The 21,300-nt window shown below is 46.3% G+C and overlaps 1 protein-coding gene across 3 annotated transcripts in view; it reads right to left on the bottom strand.

Annotated features, from left to right (window-relative positions):
- Positions 1-9,713: 9,713 nt before the first annotated feature.
- The window catches only part of GSDMC (gasdermin C), a 36,226-nt gene continuing 24,639 nt past the window's right edge, over positions 9,714-21,300 (bottom strand). The window contains exons 9-16 of one of the 3 annotated variants that reach the window (XR_004972398.1): positions 21,196-21,225; positions 19,471-19,500; positions 17,186-17,230; positions 13,016-13,158; positions 12,562-12,691; positions 12,223-12,443; positions 12,045-12,118; positions 11,329-11,388 (exon numbers count right to left, since the gene is read on the bottom strand). Coding sequence is in view for 2 of the 3 variants with exons in the window: in XM_036337646.1 (XP_036193539.1) it covers positions 11,149-11,388; positions 12,045-12,118; positions 12,562-12,691; positions 13,016-13,158; positions 17,186-17,230; positions 19,471-19,500; positions 21,196-21,225 (692 nt within the window). In the remaining variant the exon portion in view is untranslated. Of the gene's footprint in view, positions 11,389-12,044; positions 12,119-12,222; positions 12,444-12,561; positions 12,692-13,015; positions 13,159-17,185; positions 17,231-19,470; positions 19,501-21,195; positions 21,226-21,300 lie in introns of all 3 variants that reach the window. The other 2 variants (XM_036337646.1, XM_036337647.1) reach the window with 2 other exon arrangements.

Raw genomic sequence — 21,300 nt, 5'->3', positions numbered from 1 at the left:
ACTATTAGGAGGCTGGTCCTTAAGAACTTTGATACAACCTTTCATCTAAGGAGAAAAGAAAACAGAAAAGGTGAGACATCTTTTTGTCAGCTAACATGACTTTCAAAACAGTAATACTTACACTAGCACCACAACCAGAGAACTCACACTACAGATGTAATTACTCATAAACAGAAAAAAAAATCTACTCAAGTCTTATTATTTTCAGTTTGTCAAACAAAACTTTTTAAGAACCAACTCAGTCAACCTGAAGCGCCACCAATGAGAAAGCCCGGGTGAGCTAAGGAAGGACTTCCTAAGGGTGCTGAGTGGCCTTTAAAGGATGACACACACACACTGGCACGGAAAGGAGGCCCCTCCAGATAGACACCCCTGGCAACGTGGGCTCAAAATCCCCAAATCCTGCTCACCATTCACGAGCCATTGTAAGATTTCATTTCCCTAAACTTCCTTTCTCTTAGGAGTATTTTCCGAGGTAAATGAAAGATTAAGTGAAAAATTCCTGGGACACAGGAATCACTCAATAAATGAACTCACTTCTCTTTCCATATGATGGGCACTAATGAAGGCAGCCAGCAATCCAGACAGGAGGTGCTGAGAGCCTGCCCCGCTGGGAAAGGGAACCGGAAGACAATTCCCACCCAGCCCTGGTTATAATTCTGATGAACCAGATGTGAGAGGGCGAGGAGAGAAGTTACAAAACAGAGAAACCCAGGCCAGAGCCCCAGATTATTAGAACTGGAGGAGGGAAATGCATGGTCTTCACCTTTATTCGCTGCAGCACCTTTACTGGCGCTTCATATACAGGTGGGGCAAAAGTAGGCCTACAATCGTCCGCATGGAAAATAATGCAATTAACTAATAATTACTGCAAGAATAGACTCTGTGTTTCGTGTAATTATAAAGCGAAATTTACCACCCTGCATATGTAGATATAAATCTTTTGTCTGAAATGGCCTTTGGTCAAGAGAATGACAGGATACAATTTTTTCTTATGTCTGATTGTTTATATTGCCCAATATGCAGGAGTGTGAGGTTTCCCTACAAGGACGTGCTCTAAACGACAATACTCCCCCGGTCATTCTCCCACCGGTACACCGGCTGTAGGAGCACCGCCCGAGGAGGCCAAGGGCCCCCAGGTCACAGACTAACGGTGCTGCCTGCCGGCTCTTAACGTGGAAAAGCGTCTGGCTTTCGGTTATAGCCAGTGTTGGGAATTACATAAAACAAGGCCACTTACATCAAATGCTCCCACGGGATGTACATGGTCATAGAGTATGATGACGCCCACCATTACCCTCAAGCAGAACGACACTGTCTCTTCGTTTGTGAACCTGCTTCTGTATTCCCTGGAGGGCAGAGAAGACACGATGCATGAGGCTCATCACAAATGAATGAGCTGATTCAACTCTCAAGCTGATGCGGGAAGATACACTGTTAGCCTGTAAGAGGTGCTAACATGAAGCCGCCCCTCTCCCCTGCAGTGGCGCTCCCAGACAGGTGTGTGCAGCAGTCAGCACTTTCCTCCCATGGTCTCTCCATGCACCTGAGTTTACTGCCCATTCTGCTAGCAGAGATCAGACCATTTTTGAGAAACCCCAAGTAGCCCCAAGTAAAGGTTTGGGAATAAGTGCTATCACCAATATGATGAAAAAAGTCACTAGCTTAACAGAGTGAGTGTGTCTGGGCTGATTTATCTAAACACATTACTGTATTAGTGGATTTTAATTCTCTAAAATCTGACTGGATTATTCTCTCATTTGTCCATATAAAAGGCATCATGTCCCAGCAGAAGGAGTCCCAGCCCGGGATGAAGGGTCCAGGCGCGTGTGGGGTCGGTCACTGTGCACAATCCCTTCACTCCCCAGGCCTCACTCTCCTAACGGAGGAGGAGGAGAGGAAGGAGGGCGATAGCTGCCCTCTTGCTTGTAAGGTTTTCCTGGGAGGCGGCATACAGAATAGGACTTTGGAAAATGCAGAGCTCCACTAAAACGACAGTTATCTAGTAAGACCATATATTCAGGATCCAGGTGGAGTCTTTCTGCCTATGACAACATCTGGCAGACATCCTGAACGGTGTGAGAGGAGAAACCCAGTAGGGGACTCGGGTTTTAAAATACTTCAATAGTACGTGGAGTTAATATTTAATTTTCCTAAACTGCAATAATTCCCCTCAAAAATTGCTTCTGTTAACAAATTTCCACCAAAGTTTTTTATAGAAATGTTTTCATATGAGAATCTTAAACGTTTTCATTTGAGATCTCAAATTGTAGAATAATCCTCAACTAAAGAGATATCTCTTGTAACAATTCAAATAAAAGCATTTTACAATTTAATCTATAAAATAGGATTATTTAGTTCTAGAAGGCACCAGAAATTTTACTCAAACAATTCAGATCAGTCATGCAAAGCAGTTAAACAGATGGCAAAGTAGAAACATCCATTTAGTGCAAGACAAACGCAGTCTACTGCAGGCAAAGAGAAATAGATATAAAATCATCTTCTCACTTTCAAAATCAAAGAAAAAATTTGGCCCCTGCTCAAGGTCTGGCATGTCAAAACTTTAAGAAGATTCCCCATGTTAAGGTACCTGTCAAGACAAGAATGAGAAAAGAGAAAATATCCCTTTATGAAAAAGAACATTGGAAATGGATTTTTTGTTTCAATAGCGAAAGGGAAAATATTCATTAGGCCATGAATTCGTCCTTCAGGTTACCCAGACTGTGCTCGGGCGACAGCAAACCGGGCTCGCACGGTTGATGTGGAGGACCTAGAGGTGAAATGTGGCTTCCTGTACATAATGGCACAACTGTTGCTCTGATTCTTCGCAAAATTCTCCCAAGACAAGTCTCATTAGTGGCCTTATAATGAAAAATGCTCTAAGTATTCCAACAGTGCTAGTATTCTGGAAGAGAAATTTCTGATCAAGAATTATTCACATATAATCTTGTTCAAAATTGCGCCGAAACAACAATTTATTTCAAAGCCAAATATCAAGAGTTTTGGCCACAGCTCACCTTTGCATTTCATCTTAAAGGAGTAGAATGTTAAACTTACGTCCTGTATGCCATGAAATAAAGCGGCTATTTCTATCCAAATTTGGATTTGTAACTGGTGGCAGTTATTTAAGTACTGATTCTGATGTGCAGCACACTTCGACGGTATCCAGCCACAGGAATGTGAGCATGTCACCAAGGCATACTAGTAGAATGTTCATCATAAGGCTCCTTGCTTCATGGACTAATGAAAGGACAGCACTGGCTACAGACTCAACATGATTTTAGCAAATGAAAAACCAAAGAATTATACGTATGATGGTGATGTTTGCCTACAATTAGGGAAAAAAATCATGTAAACTTTGATTCCCCATACTTCATTAACAAATGTTCTGGCTGGCCTTCACTGTGGTGTGAGGATCATTCACCTTTCACCTTTCACCTTTACCATTATGCACCAGCTGCGAAGGGCTAAAAAGACTTACTTTCAAAGTCCAAGAAAAAATGTGCTGCATTGTGGTCTATGTCCCTGGTTAGCACCTTAATGAGATTACCCATGCCAGCAAACCTAAAAATAAAAATGGCAACATCATTTAGTTCCAGTAAAAAAGTTTAAGCAGAGGCCTGGCGTTCGGCAAAGGCTGGCTTGCTCGGAATTACCAACAGGTGCAGGTCTATGTGCTCCTGGCACTGAAAATGTGGCACAACAAAAGCACAGGTGGCTCTGAGTTTATAGCTTTTGTCCTCTTTTCCACAGATCAAAAAAGGTTACATACAGCAAGTTGGAAAAAGATCCGATTTTTACATATAACTTGCAATATTTATATTTGGCTAATCTATGGTAGGTTACTTCTTTATAACATTTGAGGCATATATTCCCAGTTTAAATGAACATCAAAATAGATTTCTCAAGTAAGTAAATACTGAGACCATATTTTTAAATAACACGGGTATTTTCCTTCCGTAGATCAAATCCTTTGGGAATACAAGGAAAACAGTATTCAAACCATATTTAACCATTCAAGACTAAAGGCAGTTACCAATAACCTACTTAAAAATTTTTACCACACATAAAACAATATTTCTTACATTTTCTATACTCCGAAGATTAATCAAACGTTTTATTGTTTAACTCAGACTGATTATTCAACAATATTAACTAGATACAACCATACAATGTATGTAACTTAAAAGTTCACACAGCAAACCAGTATGAAGGATCAGGAATTACCATAACTTAGTAAGTTTGCAGAGGAAACAGTAAAAATAAGGTATTGGCATAGTAAATCTTGCGCACGAATTTGCCATGACTCAGTGTGGATGGATGTGGAGGGCGGTGTCAGGACCATCAGGAAGCCAGATTCAAACCTGGAAGTGGCAGTAACTATTGGAAGTCAGACTACAGTGCACAGACACTCCCCCACCCCAATCTCAATACTTTTTCTCCAAATATGGAACTGCTGGCAAATACAAATGAAACAAAACATAAAAGCAACAATATTTTTTAATCAATGAAAGGAGACATCTTATTATTCATCCCCATACAGGAATTTTGAAAAGAGTCAGTACTTCTGGCCACCTGTGCTGATACCCCTTCCTCTACCTACTCCCCAGACAATGGCCTATGTCCCTAACTTTAAACTCCACAAAGTGGAAATAACAGTACATGTATAACAGTTATTTGTTGGACTGACACACACATTTCTTAGACAGTTTTAAGGACAATCTAATTTATTCACAAATACGGTAAATAATGAAGTGTCTCCTTTCTTTCAAAACAATCTCCCAATGGGAGAGGTAGGGATCTGTCTTATTTTTTATATTAAAATCCCTATGACACAGAGGTTCACTGGAAATATTTTGTACAATGTTTTACACAAATGGATTAGCTGAGGTAAACGCTAAGAGGGAACTGTTTAATCTTAATATATATATATATATATATATGAAATATATATATATATATGAAATATATATATATATATATATGCAAAGTGCCCCCTAATATGCAAAGTGTCCCCTCTGAAGTTCAAACAATTGGCAGTTAGATCGCTCGCTATGATGTGTGCTGACCACCAGGGGGAAGTGTGGAATGAAGGAAGGCCCTAGCTGGCAGCAGAGGAAGGGAGGCCCTAGCTGGCCAGCAGCCACTAGGGACACTACCTGTGCACAAATTTTGTGCACTGGGCCTCTAGTACATGCCCTCACCCCCCTACTGTGACCAAGATGTTTACAAACATTCTCCTGGGTTTCAATCCTACTCAACTACATGCACCTGAACTCTGTCAAGCCCACATCACTCAGGCACGTGGGGCCATGTGTTCTGACCATAGGTTCAAGCTTACAACTACAGCTGTTGGCTATAATTGTGCTGGGAGGGCCCTGCCCTCCAAGCTGGGACTTGCACGTGGCCATGAGAGGACTGTGCCCTCTCATCAGTCCAAGGCTTGAACCTGTCCAAAACACTGTAGCAGCTCCCCACAATAAAGTTTTAATTCTGTTTCTTTGTTACTAATGTTGTGGCCCCACCCCATAACAAAGAAACAAAGGAAAATTTCCCCATCGAATTTCTGAATACTATTACTCCTTCGGGAATGCTGTGTCATAAATTAAAATTGAAAGTGGGTGCAATCATCATGAACCCACTGTGCATGAATTTCGTGCACCGGGCTACTAGTGTTTTAATAACTGGCATCTCAAGAAAGGTGAGACAAGTCACCCCAAAACATGGCTTAAACCAGCACACATTTGGTTTACATCTCCCTATTCCCATGGGTCGGGGATTTGAGAGTGGCCTCAGCTGCTGGTGCAGGCGTGGGGCTCTCGTGTGACTGCATCTGAGACTGGCAGAGGCCACAGTCACCTGCAGGCTCACTGAGGCTGGGGCACCTGTTTTGAGGATAGTTTTCCATGTAGCTGTTGGCAGGAGGCCTCAGTTACTTGCCCATATGTGGCCTGAGTGTCCTTGTGACATGGCAGGTGGCTTACCTCAGAGTAAATGACGAGAGAGAATGGGAGAGAGAGGGAGTGGGAGGAGAAAGTTTGATGCCTTTTATGACCTAGTCACACACAGCGAACTCTGCCATATTGTGTTTGTTAGAAGTCAGTCGCCAAGCCCAGCTCCCACACAAGCTCAGCTCTTAAATAGAGGAAAGATTTGTGGACTTATTTTAAAACTGCCACATAAATGTATATCTTATTTTAAAATTAAATTCTTTATTGTTTAAAGTATTACATATGTCTTCTTTTTCCCCCATTGACATCTCCCTGGCTGCTGCCACCCCCCAGCACATGCCCTCACCCTTAGAGGGAAGCCAGGGGAGGGTAGGAGGGGGGTGGTAAGAGATCAACCAAGGGACTTATATGCATTTACTAATATATAAGCACTAGTAGCCCGGTGCATGAAATTCGTGCACATTAAAAGGTTTGGCTAACTGGTTTGGCTCAGTGGATAGAGCATCGGCCTGCGGACTCAGGGGTCCCAGGTTCAATTCCGGTCAAGGGCATGTACCTTGGTTGCGGGCACATCCCCAGTGGGGAGTGTGCAGGAGGCAGCTGCTTGATGTTTCTCTCTCATCAGTGTTTCTAACTCTCTATACCTCTCCCGTCCTCTCTGTAAAAAATCAATAAAATATATATTTTTTGAAAAGGAAATTAATTAGCAGAGATATTTTAACATTGCTATTTGCCCTTTCTCTATAATAGAAATGTGAGAGATAAAAGGAAATTAGTAAAATGTATATGAAAATAATATATAAATTTATTAATAAATAAACAGTAACAAAAGGATACAACAACAGAGGCATGATATAAAAACGACAAAAATATGATATGAAAACAACAAAAACATGATATAAAAACAACAGTGATGCAAACAATGACTGATAAAGTGATTAAACTTACTCTAATATCTCCCTGTACACCACATTAAGAGTGAAAACACTTTCAGAGTGCTTGACTAATTTCCCTTGTGATGAAGTACTTAGAACTTTAACTGTAACATCACATGCTCTTCAAACTCAAGAGAAAGCAACATATTACTGACCATGTGCAAAAACGGGTTCAGATAGGAACATGCCTACTCTGTCTAGAGTTTGTCCTTGTGATTTATTAATAGTCATCACAAATGCTGGCATCATGGGAAACCGTCGTCGAATCAATTTAAATGGGAGGCCAGTGTCAGATGGGGACAAATTAATTCTTGGAATCAGAACAGCCTCTGCCTCTGCAGATCGTGTTACTACTTCAGCTTCGATAATGTTAGGTCGTAATCTTTTGATAATGAATCTGGTACCATTACAAAGACCCCATTTACTATTGAGATTTCTCAATAGCATGATGATTGCACCCACTTTCAATTTTAATTTATGACACGGCATTCCCGGCATTCCCGAAGGAGTAATAGTATTCAGAAATTCGATGGGGAAATTTTCCTTTGTTTCTTTGTTATGGGGTGGGGCCACAACATTAGTAACAAAGAAACAGAATTAAAACTTTATTGTGGGGAGTTGCTACAGTGTTTTGGACTGATGAGAGGGCACAGTCCTCTCATGGCCATGTGCAAGTCCCAGCTTGGAGGGCAGGGCCCTCCCAGCACAATTATAACCAACAGCTGTAGTTGTGAGCTTGAACCTATGGTCGGAACACGTGGCCCCACATGCCTGAGTGATGTGGGCTTGATAGAGTTCAGGTGCATGTAGTTGAGTAGGATTGAAACTCAGGAGAATGTTTGTAAACATCTTGGTCACACCCTTACTTTGCATCATAGCATCTGCTATAAACTAAAGGCATGGCTGTGGGCATGGTCGCTGTCTCTCAGAGAAGCAGCATCCCACCAAGACCCGGCTTCCATTCTCTTGTCTGTCTTTTCTAAGCCTTTCAGCCGCCCCACTCAGGTTCGCCCAGTGCTGGCGCGGCACACTTTAGAAAGATCTGCCTCCATGCTCCCAGGGCGGGTTCCTGCCTCAAACTCTGCCCTTACAGGACACAGCTCCAGGAAACAGCTTGGGGGAGGGTGCAGCCATTGCCAAGACAACCCCTGTAGGACTGACTTCCTGCCGCTCGGTTGCTGTTTGTCTGTATGTGACGAATACCACCCATGGTTTTTATATAAGTAGATATATATGAAGGTGTCCTGTTCACTCCTGTATCCCCAACACCTGGCATCTGTGTGCACTCTGTGAACAATGCATCTAACGACAAGCTTGTCCCCAATCTCTTAGGGACACCTATACAAATTCACACCCAGAAACAGGGGCATAGTTCCCCAATAAAAAGGAGAATTTTTAACAAAGAGCCATTGGCCAGCATGATTATTTAAACAGGAACTAAAAGAAATTATCTAAAAAGTGCTGTTAGAACTTGCATAATTGGTTCCAATTATTGAGGGAGGGAGGGAGCTGCCTCTATAGGGAATGCAGGGCCTCGCTGTATCCAGGGGACAATCAGCAAAGACACAGCCTGAGAGGCCCAAGCACAGGGGGAGAGGGCCTCCGGTCCCACGTGGGGACTGTCTCAATGTCCTCTAGAGGCAAAGCCACCAGAGACATTCATGCGAAGACCAGCTGGGCACAATGCCCCTGCAGTACCTTTCTGACTTGAGCTGCATGGAGACCTCTGCTCCCAGCACACCTGGGGCAGGTGGGAGCACACTCTCCTGCCCCCTGCTGGCCTGAAAACGCCAAGGAAGAAGGCCTGGCACCAGTTTACCCACACTGCATTCAAGCACTCACTTCCTCCCTAATCTTAGACTGTCAGCCTAGAGCAGTGATGGAGAACCTATGACACGCGTGTCAGAGGTGACACGCGAACTCATTTTTGGGGTTTATTTTTTTTTTGTTAAATGGCATTTAAATATATAAAATAAGTATCAAAAATATAAGTCTTTGTTTTACTATGGTTGCAAATATCAAAAAATTTCTATATGTGACACAGCACCAGAGTTAAGTTAGGGTTTTTCAAAATGCTGGCACACCGAGCTCAAAAGGTTCGCCATCACTGGCCTAGAGGCTCCCCACCTCCTCAGAAAGGAGAGAAGGTGGATCCTGGCAGCAAATCCCTGTCTGGTTCCTTCTGTGACAACGAGGACTAGGCGGATTTGACGCCAACCTCAGATAACCCAGGGCTAACTGCATTCAAATTAAAAGACCCCCTGATGTTTAAAAATAAGTAAATAAAAACTTATGTGTGCTCTACTGCAGGCTGTGAAGCAGGCTACAAGAGCAGTGCCTAGCCTAGAGTCCCTACCAGGGGGAGGGCATCCTTAGTCATGCTCCACTGCCTGAGAATTTCTAAAAATTGAAGAGTTCAACGTCCCGGACCAGAGACCCACTCCTCCACCCCCTGGTTTTGGGGCTGCCCTGGGACCACAGCAGGGACACCCAGGCTTCCAAGGCATCCCTCACTGTTGTCTCGGTTCAGTTCACTCGAGAACAGCTTATTGAGTATCACCTACGTGTTAGGCACTGCGTAGGTTCTTTAGAGACATTATTTGATTCAATAACAACCCAATGAAGGGAGGAAAAGGAAGCGGGGAGAATGGAGTTATCCGGCAGAGGTCGCCCAGCGGTGACCTCAGACTCCAGCCCAGACCTATGCAGCTGCAATTCTTCCCGAGGATGTGCTCCAAGAAGACAGCAAATCCCCACATTTTTGTTACCGGGAAACCCCTGGTTGGGCTCGGGCTGCCTGTCGCTGTGTCCAATAACGAAGGCAGGGTCGAATCATAGAAGACATTTATTGAGAAGGACAGCCAACCAAGAAGAGAGGGTGCTTACAAGTATTCAATGAGGGACAGGGTTATACAGGGGCTGGGGTGAGGCTGGGGATGGAATGCAGCTATGCGCAGCCCTGGGGTTCCCCAGATGTCAGCTATTGTCCTTAGTCATCAGGTAATGAGATGATGTTGATGAGATGATGTTTTGACTCCTGGTCAGTTGGTCTCACCATGCTTATTGGTTCTGCTTGCTGGGTTCACAGCTGAGTCACCTCCTCCATTGCTTCCCACAGGCCTTGGAAAGGAAACTTAGGAACAACTTAACCCCCTATTCACATAAGTATATGTGTTCTAAGATTTAAAATAATGATTATTTTCCAGATTAATGCAGGTGCTCTATCTATCAGACCATAAGTCCCCCTATCATTTGCACCAGCCCTGCTTTCCAATGGGTTGACCAAGGTTGCAATATTTTGAACAGTTCCTATGCTTGGCTGAATTCATTTAGAAACTATATACCCTGCTTACTGAGCGACATTCAAGCTCTTCAGGGCTTCTGCCTGGGCTCAGCATGAGACAACAGGTTTCCCACAGAACCACAGTAATCCCAGCAGAAGGGCTGGCGTTTCCAGAAACACTGGAAACAGCTCTAAGTTCCCCATAACTCACTCTGACCTCCCAGAGCTCTTTATGGGAATCATTCAATACAACCAATGCAGTGTTTAAAAGGAAGGTTCAGAGGCTATAAAAAGAAGCCAGTGTTGACCCCCTCTGCTCCAGCCCCATTTCTCCCAGCCTATTCCACATCAATGCAGTGAGGAGGCAGCAAAGGAGGAGGAAGGGAGAAGGGGAGGGGGGAAGGAGGTGGGAGAGTAGAGTAGAGAGAAGTCCCAAAGCAAGTCAAGGAAAGTGCCATCACCAACAAGCTTCCTTCTGTGTGTCAATGCTGCCACCTTCTGGTGTCAATTATAAATTCATTAGAAAATAGCGCCAATCTAGGTCATTCAAGAGATGAAGCACAGGATGTAATCCTATGAGTTTACATATATATCCCCCAAGTATTCCTGGGATCTATTTCAACCACAATTAAATATATCTACTTTTCAAGCTCCTACCTTTTCAGATATACCACTGATCTTTTAAAATATACTACTGAGTGCCTGGGCAATTAGAGAAACTCCTTCAATGCTCTCCCTACATCCATGTGGGCTCCCACCTTCCAACCCATCCCCCCACTCAGCAGCCAGAGTCGCCTGTGGTTTGTGACAACATGGACCAACCTTGAAGGTCTTGTGCTAAGCAAAATAAATCAAAGACAAAGACTTATCACTTATTTGTGGAATAGATACAGACTCATCAATACAGAGAACAGCCTGGGGGTGTTTGCAGCAAAGGACAGGACCAGGACTGACTCCCTGGCCTGCCCCCCAGGAGGGCTCAGGCCTCAGCCAGCTGGCTCAGCACGGAGAGGGCCCCATAGAGGGCACACAGGGGCTCCTTGGCTTCCGGGTCCCAGGTTGACCTGGGGCTGTTCAGCTCCATCTTCAGGCCACACTCGTCCAGCAGCCCATAGGTAATGGCCAAGGCCTCCCCCTGGAGTGGGGCCAGGAGCTCAGGCTGGAGGGTAAAGGGAGTGTTCTCAGAGCAGTTGAAGTTGGGCTCCAGGATGCTCCTCACCTTAAAGAAACAGTATCAGATGTTACAGGCCAGCCTCTGAGGTCAGGAAGAGAGAGCCTTCGGTCCCAAGGGCCAGGGGTCATGCAGGGTGACTGTGGGGGCAGGAGCTTTGGGGTCGCGACCTGTTCTTATCTGCAGTCAGTGGGACCATGGACACGTTGTTGGAAATCACTGAGCCCTGGCTCCTCAGCTGATAAATAGGGACACTGACACTCACTCAGCAGAATAGTGGGGTTTGGAATTGTGTGCGTATGCCTGCGTGTGCAATGTGTGATGTACGTGTCTACACACATATGTACTTACATATATATGCATACAGAGAGAGTGTCCAATTTGCAAATGGTAACCGTGTGAGTACATCAGGGGTATAACTCAGATGCCCTGAGCTCCCCAAACCTGTATTCACAGATGGCTATTTTAGAGCTGGGGGGAGGGGCCCTCTGCAGGGTTGCCATGGAAACAGAGACCTTCCCCAGGTAGACTCATGCCCACTGGGCCTGTTTCCCAGACAGAGATGCAGCCTGGATTTCCCAGACCCACACCGGGACCTCCCCTCCCCTCCCAGCAGCAACCCCAGTCTTCTCTCCTGTCTCAGAACCATTCTTATCCCGCTTCCCTCACTCTTTCCCAGGACGCCGGCCCCTGGGGTTGCTCACCAGGTCCCTCTGTGGAAGGAGGATCCTCTTCTCCATGGACTGAGCCAGCAGGACATGTTGGATGTCACTCAGCACTGGGGACAGGGGGACATTTGGGGAAAGAGTCAGATGTTCCTCTCCCCACGGTGAACTCAGAGACCTTTAGAAGCGAACTCTGAGGCAGAGGAATAAAACTCACTGGCGTGAAGGTCAAGTTCCCTGCCCTGGAAAGTCCCCCTTCTGCTCGTGCTCGTGGGATGGTCTCCAGGAAGCTCCCTAACATGGCCCAGGGTGGGCTTCTGTGGCTGGACCTGGCATCACCGCCCACTGATCCGCTGCATGAACCTGGCTGGCCTTGCCGGCCTCAGGCTCTGTCACAGGGCAAGCTCATACACTGAGCCCTGCTGACCTCGGAGAGGCCTGTGATGTGAGGGTGAACAATCATAACTTGTCAAGGGGTTTGGAGAGGTGACACCTAATGTAACCATTTCGGGGCTCTGGGGGGCCCACCCCCATTCTTCCTCCAAATCACTCTTACCCATTAAGGTTTCAAGCAGGTAAAGAATGAGGCACTTTGAGACAACCCCTGAATAGCAGGAGTCCTTTTGCAGTTCAGTTAGGATGGTGCCACCAGGGCCATCCAAATGACCGAAGGGTTCCTGTTCAAGCTATAGGAGACAGGGCTTATTAATGATGGTGATAATAACATCAGTGACTTCACCGGTAAATTCTGCGTCTACAAGTGATTAACCAAGGAGTGGGGGTAATGGCTCCATGCACCCCCAGGGAGCATGGAGCACCCCCAGTCTGTGAGGGCTGCCTTCCCTGGTCCTGGTCATTGGGCACAGGCCATAGTCCCCAACCTCAGACATCCTTCTCATCCCACTAAGATTACCCCCATTTTCCTTTCCCCACACACCTTGGCAGTCGTACCTCTGAAACATCCCCATTTACAAGTCGGATCAGGCTTAGGGAGCGGCGGGGCCCCTCACCTTGTCCATGAGGTCCTGAAGAGCCTCGCGGTCCCCAAGCATGGCCAGGAGGTTGGAGAACACAATGTTCTGCATGTCCTTTGAGAGCTCGGCTGCTTTTACCTTCTGGGAAACCTCCTCTTGTAGCAGCTTGAAATCTGCCCCTGGGCATTAATGCCAACCAGAAACAGAGACAATTCTCAGATTATACCATTCCTTCCCCATCAACATGAGCAAAATTCCTCTTCCCTTCAAGCTGCTGACCCAGAGCATCTCTGAAGATAGCATGCTTGAGCTCTGGGATGAATTGCCACAATAGGCTAGAAAGATGGAGAGTCTCTGCTGAAATGAGGTGGGGGCGGTACACGCAGGGACAAGAGAAGAGGATCCTGGAAAGGGTCACAGGGAAGAGGAAGAAACTGAACAGTTGCTGATTTCTGAGACACGTCGGAAATAATGTGGGTTCTAGATTGGTCTCCAGAGATGAAAATGTCAGAGATTCCAGCATTGAACTTCAAAATGAGGGTGCCATGATCATTATATAAATTTATGGATATAAAGTGTTTGGTACTACATTCATTTATGCCTGTATTTTCAGGGTCTATAAGGAATTAATGAAGGAGTTGATGTTGGGAGCTGCCTGCTTCTGCCAGAACACCTGAGGTGGCCTCAAGGTGACCTTGTGAAAATGAGAAGTCACTAGAATGAAATACCAGGGAGGCAGGCATTTCAGTTTGGTTCACTGTCCTATCCCAGTGCTCAGAAAATGCCTCTTGCCCAATGAGCCCTCAGTAAATGTTTGCTGCATGCATCAACCAATGAATGAATGAATGAAAAGTAGTCATGACCAAAGTATAAATTTGGAAGTAAAGCTCAGTTTCCTGAGTCATTTAAAAACTTCCAATTTGGGTTCTGAGTTCTGCCTTTTCCTACCCAGCAGCCTCAGGTTCCCTCTTAGTGAACACCTGCTAGGGTCCAACCCCAGCGGGTCCAGGGGTCCCCAAAGGTGTGGACGGAGTCGGCGAAGAAGGAAGGACACGGAGACAGCGTTCAGTTGATCAGCAGCCTAGCCAGGATCTCTAGCCAGGATCTCCAGCCAAGTTCTGGTCTGGATCTCCAGCGAAGTTCTGCTTAGGATCTCCAGCCAGGTTCTGTGTCCATGTTCTCTTGCTAGGTTCTCCAGCCAGGTTCTGTCCAGGTTCTCCAGCCAGGTTCAGTCACCAGGTTCTAGTCAGGTTCTCTTGCCCATTTCTGTAGTCAGGTTCAGTCCAGGATCTTTTGCCATGTTCTCTCCAGCGAAGTTCTTCTGTCTCTAGTTCTGTGTAGGTTCTGTGCCTAGGTTCTGTCTCTCTTGGTTCCGTATTCTAAGTTCTGTGTTCTAAGCTCTGTATTCTAAGTTCTGAGTCTTGCTGTCTTATTACATCTGTATTTATACCAGTTGATTCAATCCTATCAATCTCTATTACAAAGGTTAGGGCGTTTCTTATCTCCATTCCAGGGAGTAAAGATTATGTAGCTTAAGCATGATTGTTCGTAGTTAAAGTGATTAATTACCCACCTGGCACTAGCTAAGAGGTTTTATTCCCTCCCTAACTTCAGGGGAAAATCCCTACCTGGGGAAACAACCTTTCTCAGAGACCTTGGTTAAAACACATAGTGCCAAGAAGGTGAGCAAACATATTAAGAACAGTATGCCATATATGCCAGGTCCCTTGAAACAGCAAGCATGGACCGGCTCCCGGCAAATTCCCCCTTTTTTATTTTTTAAAAGCAGGCATTAAAAAGAAAACCCCGAAATGCTCTCTTGTATCCATTTTAAGAGTAGGATTGGCGCTTTCCGCTATTACCTGAGTCCTGATCTATCACCCCAGGGAGAGCTTGCCAATCCTGCACTTTCCCGGGGTGGAAAGGCTGCAGTGGGGTTAAGGATAAGGCTCCTTGGGCCTACCTTCTCCCATGCCATTACATTTACCTTTCCTTCCTCAGAAAAGCACTTTCCCAGGGTGGAAAGGCTGCAGTGGGGTTAAGGATAAGGCTCCTTGGGCCTACCTTCTCCCATGCATTTACATTTACCTTTCCTTCCTCAGAAAAGCATGGACATACTTCTTTGTATAAAACATTCTGTCTGACTGGGAGTAACCTTAATTCCTCTGCTAGCAAGCATATGAGTTAAGAGATCAATACAGAGTCTTATTTCTTTAGACTCAGTATGGCACATCTTCTTAATCTAAAGATCAATACAGAGTCTTCTTTCTTTGGACTCAGTATGGCACATCTTCTCAATCTAAGTTCTGTACTATCCACCTTCTTACCCTACTTATCCTCTATAGGGGGGTCTGCAGTACCCTGGTGGAGTCCTATCCGTCCCGAATGTGGGGGTTCTCAATGTGGGGGGCTTACCTAGGGGAATCCTGTTCCAGGGGTTCCCAAAGGTGTGGACGGAGTCGGCGTTGACTATCCACCCTCTTCCTACGGTGGAGTCCTATCCATCCCGAGAGTGGGGCTTACCTAGGGGTCCCTGTTTGGGCGCCATATGCTAGGGTCCAACCCCAGCGGGTCCAGGGGTCCCCAAAGGTGTGGACGGAGTCGGCGAAGAAGGAAGGACACGGAGACAGCGTTCAGTTGATCAGCAGCCTAGCCAGGATCTCTAGCCAGGATCTCCAGCCAAGTTCTGGTCTGGATCTCCAGCGAAGTTCTGCTTAGGATCTCCAGCCAGGTTCTGTGTCCATGTTCTCTTGCTAGGTTCTCCAGCCAGGTTCTGTCCAGGTTCTCCAGCCAGGTTCAGTCACCAGGTTCTAGTCAGGTTCTCTTGCCCATTTCTGTAGTCAGGTTCAGTCCAGGATCTTTTGCCATGTTCTCTCCAGCGAAGTTCTTCTGTCTCTAGTTCTGTGTAGGTTCTGTGCCTAGGTTCTGTCTCTCTTGGTTCCGTATTCTAAGTTCTGTGTTCTAAGCTCTGTATTCTAAGTTCTGAGTCTTGCTGTCTTATTACATCTGTATTTATACCAGTTGATTCAATCCTATCAATCTCTATTACAAAGGTTAGGGCGTTTCTTATCTCCATTCCAGGGAGTAAAGATTATGTAGCTTAAGCATGATTGTTCGTAGTTAAAGTGATTAATTACCCACCTGGCACTAGCTAAGAGGTTTTATTCCCTCCCTAACTTCAGGGGAAAATCCCTACCTGGGGAAACAACCTTTCTCAGAGACCTTGGTTAAAACACATAGTGCCAAGAAGGTGAGCAAACATATTAAGAACAGTATGCCATATATGCCAGGTCCCTTGAAACAGCAAGCATGGACCGGCTCCCGGCAAACACCCAGCCCAAGGGCTTTCTGCACCCTTCCTAGAAAGAGAATGGCAAGTGGTCATCTCCCTTTCTCACCCCCCAAATTTGCTTGAGAGACACTTCCTAGGCTTCCATCCTCTACTGCCGCCACCTTCTTGCTTAACCTCTTTCTGCTCCATCCCAGTCCATCCCTCCACATTCCTGACCCTTCCTGGCCCTTCCCATCCCACAGAAACTATAGCCAGGCCCTGAGGCCATGGTGGTAAAGGCAGGGGCACTCTGCCCTGCTCACCAGATGAGTACAATGAGGACCCTTCCCACCCCAGCAAACACTCCTATTGGGTGGATGGAGCATCTGTGCTGCCTACAGGAGAAATTAAATTCCACATCCAAGAGTTAGTCTCTGAAGAATCTCGGTTTGTCTCTATTTTGCCCCTTCCTCCCAACCACTTCTTTTCCATTCACCCCTGCCCTTTGCCAAGGGAACCGGACTCCAGTGGCTCATGTGAGGATGGCAAAGGCAATCACCTGGGATTTCAGTTGTGCTAAATGGGGACTGGTGTAGGGATCACATCCCACGTTCCTGGCACTAAAGCCACTGGCTCATTTGAGAAGTGAAATTCCTACTCCCATTCCATTGGAAAGACTCAGTCTCCACTCCCAAACCCACACACCCATACTCCAACCCCAGGACTCAAAGAAGACAGGTGGCTCTCCCTGTGGCCAGGGGCCTGTGTGGGTCACAGCAGTGAGATGAGGAGGTGGTGGAGGAGCCTGGCTGGGGAAGGTTTCCCTCAGGGTCTGTCAAGGCTGAGCCCCAGCCTTGACAGGGTGTTTATGGGTCCAAAGAGAGTCAAGGGCTCAGCAGGGCCTGAGATCCAAGCAGAGAACCTGCCCAACTCACCTAATGAAATGGTTTGCTCATCGTAATTTGACATGTCTTCGAAGGCTGTGTGGAAAAAAGCCAGGTCAGCAGAGTTGAGGGTATCGCTGCTGGAACCTCTCACATCCCTACACCTGCAGCCCCCACCCTTCCTCCTTCGGGCCAGATGTTCCAGCTTTTATCAAGGTCCCCTGGGGACCCTTTGCATCAGAATCACCTGGGACACTTGTGGAAACTCAGAGTCCCTTGCCTCACTCCACACCTTCTGCACCAGGCTCTCTAAAAAGGAAGCTAGAACCTGCCTTTTCAATAGGCACCTGGGCGATGGTTTTCCACTCTAACCTCACATTGGAGATTGGCCTTTTCCATGGAAAGGACATCGCCTCCTTCCTGCCCTTTGTCTTCCTCTCCCAGAGGCTCCTATGGCATGTGTCTACTCCCTGCCAGGCTCCTGGGTGATTTCACATTTCACGTAGAGAGATGTTCAATGTTCTGAAACTCTTAAAGATCAGATTTAAGTGGTTGACAAGGGCCAGGAGCCCATGAAGGAAGGAGGCAAGGGAAAGCAGTCACATTATAGGAGACCCCATAAACCATGGTGACGCAGTATCCAGGGAGAGAGAGTTCAAGGTGGGAATAATCAAGTTTGTGGGTGTTGATGACGACGTGAGTAAATTCTGATTATCTCCGAAGTCACAGAGCAAGGGCTATGGAAAATTATTGCACTGTTCTTCATATTAGTTTACTCTATAAAGTGATAGGAGGACGGAATTAGTTCATGGAAGGGCAATGCTCACTGCACTGGGCCAGTCTTTGCAAAAGTTCCTTCTAGTCACCCTTAGGCCTGAACTGTAGAAACAGGGAAGCCCCATGGGAAGGGCCTGACTTGCAGACACTGCTGTGTGCTTAGCCTTCGAAGTCCTTCTCCATTTAGTTCATACTTGTCAACACTTATACAACACTAGAGTCCTGGTGCATGGATTCATGCACCAGCAGGGTCCCTCTTTCTGGCCTGGGGATCATGCCTAAACTGGCTCTCTGACATCCCCTAAGGGGTCCCAGGTTGTGAGAGGGCTCATATCAGGCTGAAGGACCCCACTGGTGCACAAATCCATGCACCAGGCCTCCAACATCCCCTAATGGGTCCGGTGTAAGAGTGGAGCAGATTCGCGGCCAACAGTGCCCCAGCAGCAACCTAACCCATGGACAATTCCACAAGGAATCGGGCTCTCTCCTCCCTCCTCTCTGGGTCCAGTGTGCAGGTGAGGCAGATTCAGTGCCGACCATGCCCCAGGAGCAACCTAATCCGTGGCCAATTCTGCGAGGATTCGGGCTCCCTTCTCCTCTGGTCTCAGTGTCTATTCCATGGTGGTCATTGTGCATCATAGCTATCAGGCAAACAATCGAACCTTGAGACAGTCACTTATGCTTTTATATAGATAATTTTGAAGCTTGAGTTTAACTACTGATCTCAAAAGATTGGAGAGTTCATACTCATTCCATCTACTGCCACTGACAGGAGGTCACTGACAGCAAGAACCACCCTCCACCAGATGTTCCAGTGATGTCACTATAATGAACAGTGAGTTTGAGAGAGAGAGAGAGAGAGAGAGAGAGAGAGAGAGAGAGAGAGAGAAAGTATTATGTGTGGTGAGGAAAACCCCAATCTGCAAGTAGACATATGAGGCAGGACTCGACCTGGGATTCAACATTTGGGCACAAAGACCAAGGACCTTGAGCTGATTGTTGCATGCATTCAAATAAATGAATGAACAAATGAATGAATGAAAAAAGGAGAGGAAGGAAGGAAGATGGAAGGAAGGAAGGAAGGAAGGAAAGAAGGAAAGTAACTGGGGTTATGGAAAGCATAAATTGGAAGTAAAACTCAGTTTTCTACATTGCTTTGACACCTCCAATATGAGTTCTGAGGTTGTGTCTTACCTACCCAGCAGGGTTTAGGTTCCCATTAGTAAACATCTAGTCAAAAGGGTTCCTGTATTCTTTCTAGAAAAAGAATGGCCACTGTTCATCTCCCTCTCTCATCCACCAAGTTTGCTTTAGAGACACTTCCTAGCCTTAAGTCCTCTACTGCCACCTCTGTTGCTTAACCTCTTCCTGCTTCAAGCCAATCTGTCCCTCCAACTTTTGGACCTTTCCTGACATTTCCCAAATCTTCCTTACCTTTCTCAACCTACAGAAACTGTGGCCAGGCCCTGGGGCTATGGTGTAAATGGGAGAGCTAATCTGCCCTGCTCATTAGGTGAGTACAATGAAGACCCTCCATACCCCAGCAAACATATACTCACCCATTCGAAGTGTGGGAGTTCCCATGCCACCTAGAAAAGAAATAAAATTGCCACCCAAAACTTAGTCTTTGAAAACTTATGCTTTGTCTACATTCTGCCCCCTACTCCCCATTCCCCTCTTTTCCATCCATCCCTTCCATTTGCCCAGAAAACCAGAGCATAGTGGCTCAGATGAGGACAGCAAAGGCCAACACGTGGGGTTTCAGTAGTAAAAAGAAGCGTCATAAAGGGATCACATCCCACTTTACAGTCTCTGTCCACTTAAGCACAGTGGTTGACATATGCCTGCTGTTGGAAAGAGGAATAGAAGTGGTTACTCACAACAGCTTAATCTCTGCTCCCCAAACTCACTCTCTCTCTCTCTCTCTCTCTCTCTCTCTCTCTCTCTCTCTCTCTCTCTCTCTCTCTCTCTCAACACACACACTCACACACACACACACACAGACACACACACACACACAGAACCCTACTCCTCATGCCAAACTGTTGAAGGAGACAAGTCCCACGGACAGGATATGACTTGCAGACACTGCTGTGAGCTTAGCCTTCAAGTCCATCTCCATTTTGTTCATACTTGTCAACACTTATAAAACATCATTCTGAAGTTTGAGTTCAGCACTGACCCCACAAGATTGGAGAGCTCATACTCATTCCATCTATGCCAATGACAGGAGGTCACTGACAGCAGGACCCACCTTCCAACAGATGTTGTAGGGAGGACTGTATAGTGAAGAGTGTGTATGTGTGTTGAGAGAGAGAGAGAGAGAGAGAGAGAGAGAGAGAGAGAGAGAGAGAGAGAGAGAGAAAGAAAGAAAGAAAGAAAGAAAGAAGGAAAGAAAGAAAGAAAGAAAGAAAGAAAGAAAGAAAAAAGAAAGAAAGAAAGAAAGAAAGAAGAAAGTAAGTTAGTTCTGTGTGGTGAGGGACCGCCAATCTCCAAGAAGAAATACCCAGCAGGCTCTACCTGACACTCAACATTTGGGCACAAAGGCACCAAGGACCCTGATGTGGTTGTTGCGTGCATCCACAAATAAATGAAGGAAGGAAGGAAGGAAGGAAGGAAGGAAGGAAGGAAGGAAGGAAGGAAGGAAGGAAGGAAGGGGGGAAGGGAGGGAGGAGGGAGGGAGGGAGGGAGGGAGGGAGGGAGGGAGGGAGGGAGGGAGGGAGGGAGGGAAGGGAGGGAGGGAGGGAAGGGAGGGAGGGAGGGAGGGAGGAGGGAGGGAGGGAGGGGAGGGAGGGAGGGAGGGAAAGGTAGGAAGGAAGAAACTAAAATGGGGCTAAGGAAAGTATAAATTTGGAAGTAAAACTAAGTTTTCTGAGTTGCTTGAATACCTCCAATTTGGGTTCTGAGATTGGGTCTTCCCTATCCAGCAAGCTACAAGTTCCCTCTTAGGAAACACTTAGTCAAAAGTGTTCCTGTATTCTTTCTAGAAAAAGAATGGCAAGTGAGCATCTTCCTTTCTGATCTCCTAAATTTGATTTAGAGACACTTCCAAGGGTTCTGCCCTCTACTGCCGCCCTCCTCTTGCTTAACCTCTTCCTGCTTCATGCCAGTCCATCCCTCCAACTTTATGACTTGTCCTGATCCTTCCTGACCCTCCTTTACCCTCCCTAACGTACAGAAACTATGACCAGGCCCAGGGGCCATGGTGGCAAGACAGGGTTAATATGCCCTGCTCATCAGAAGAGTACAATGAGGACCCTCCCCTCCCCAGCAAACATACTCACCCACTGGAGGGGCGGCAGGGTCCATGCCACCTAGAAGAGAAATCAAATTACCACCCAAAATTAGTCTCTGAAGATTTACAGTTTGTCTACATTCTGCCCCCTTCT

The sequence above is a fragment of the Myotis myotis genome, unplaced genomic scaffold (genome assembly GCF_014108235.1).
Source record: "Myotis myotis isolate mMyoMyo1 unplaced genomic scaffold, mMyoMyo1.p scaffold_m19_p_16, whole genome shotgun sequence".
NCBI classification, from domain to species: domain Eukaryota; kingdom Metazoa; phylum Chordata; class Mammalia; order Chiroptera; family Vespertilionidae; genus Myotis; species Myotis myotis.
This window is presented reverse-complemented; position numbering and strand designations above follow the sequence as displayed.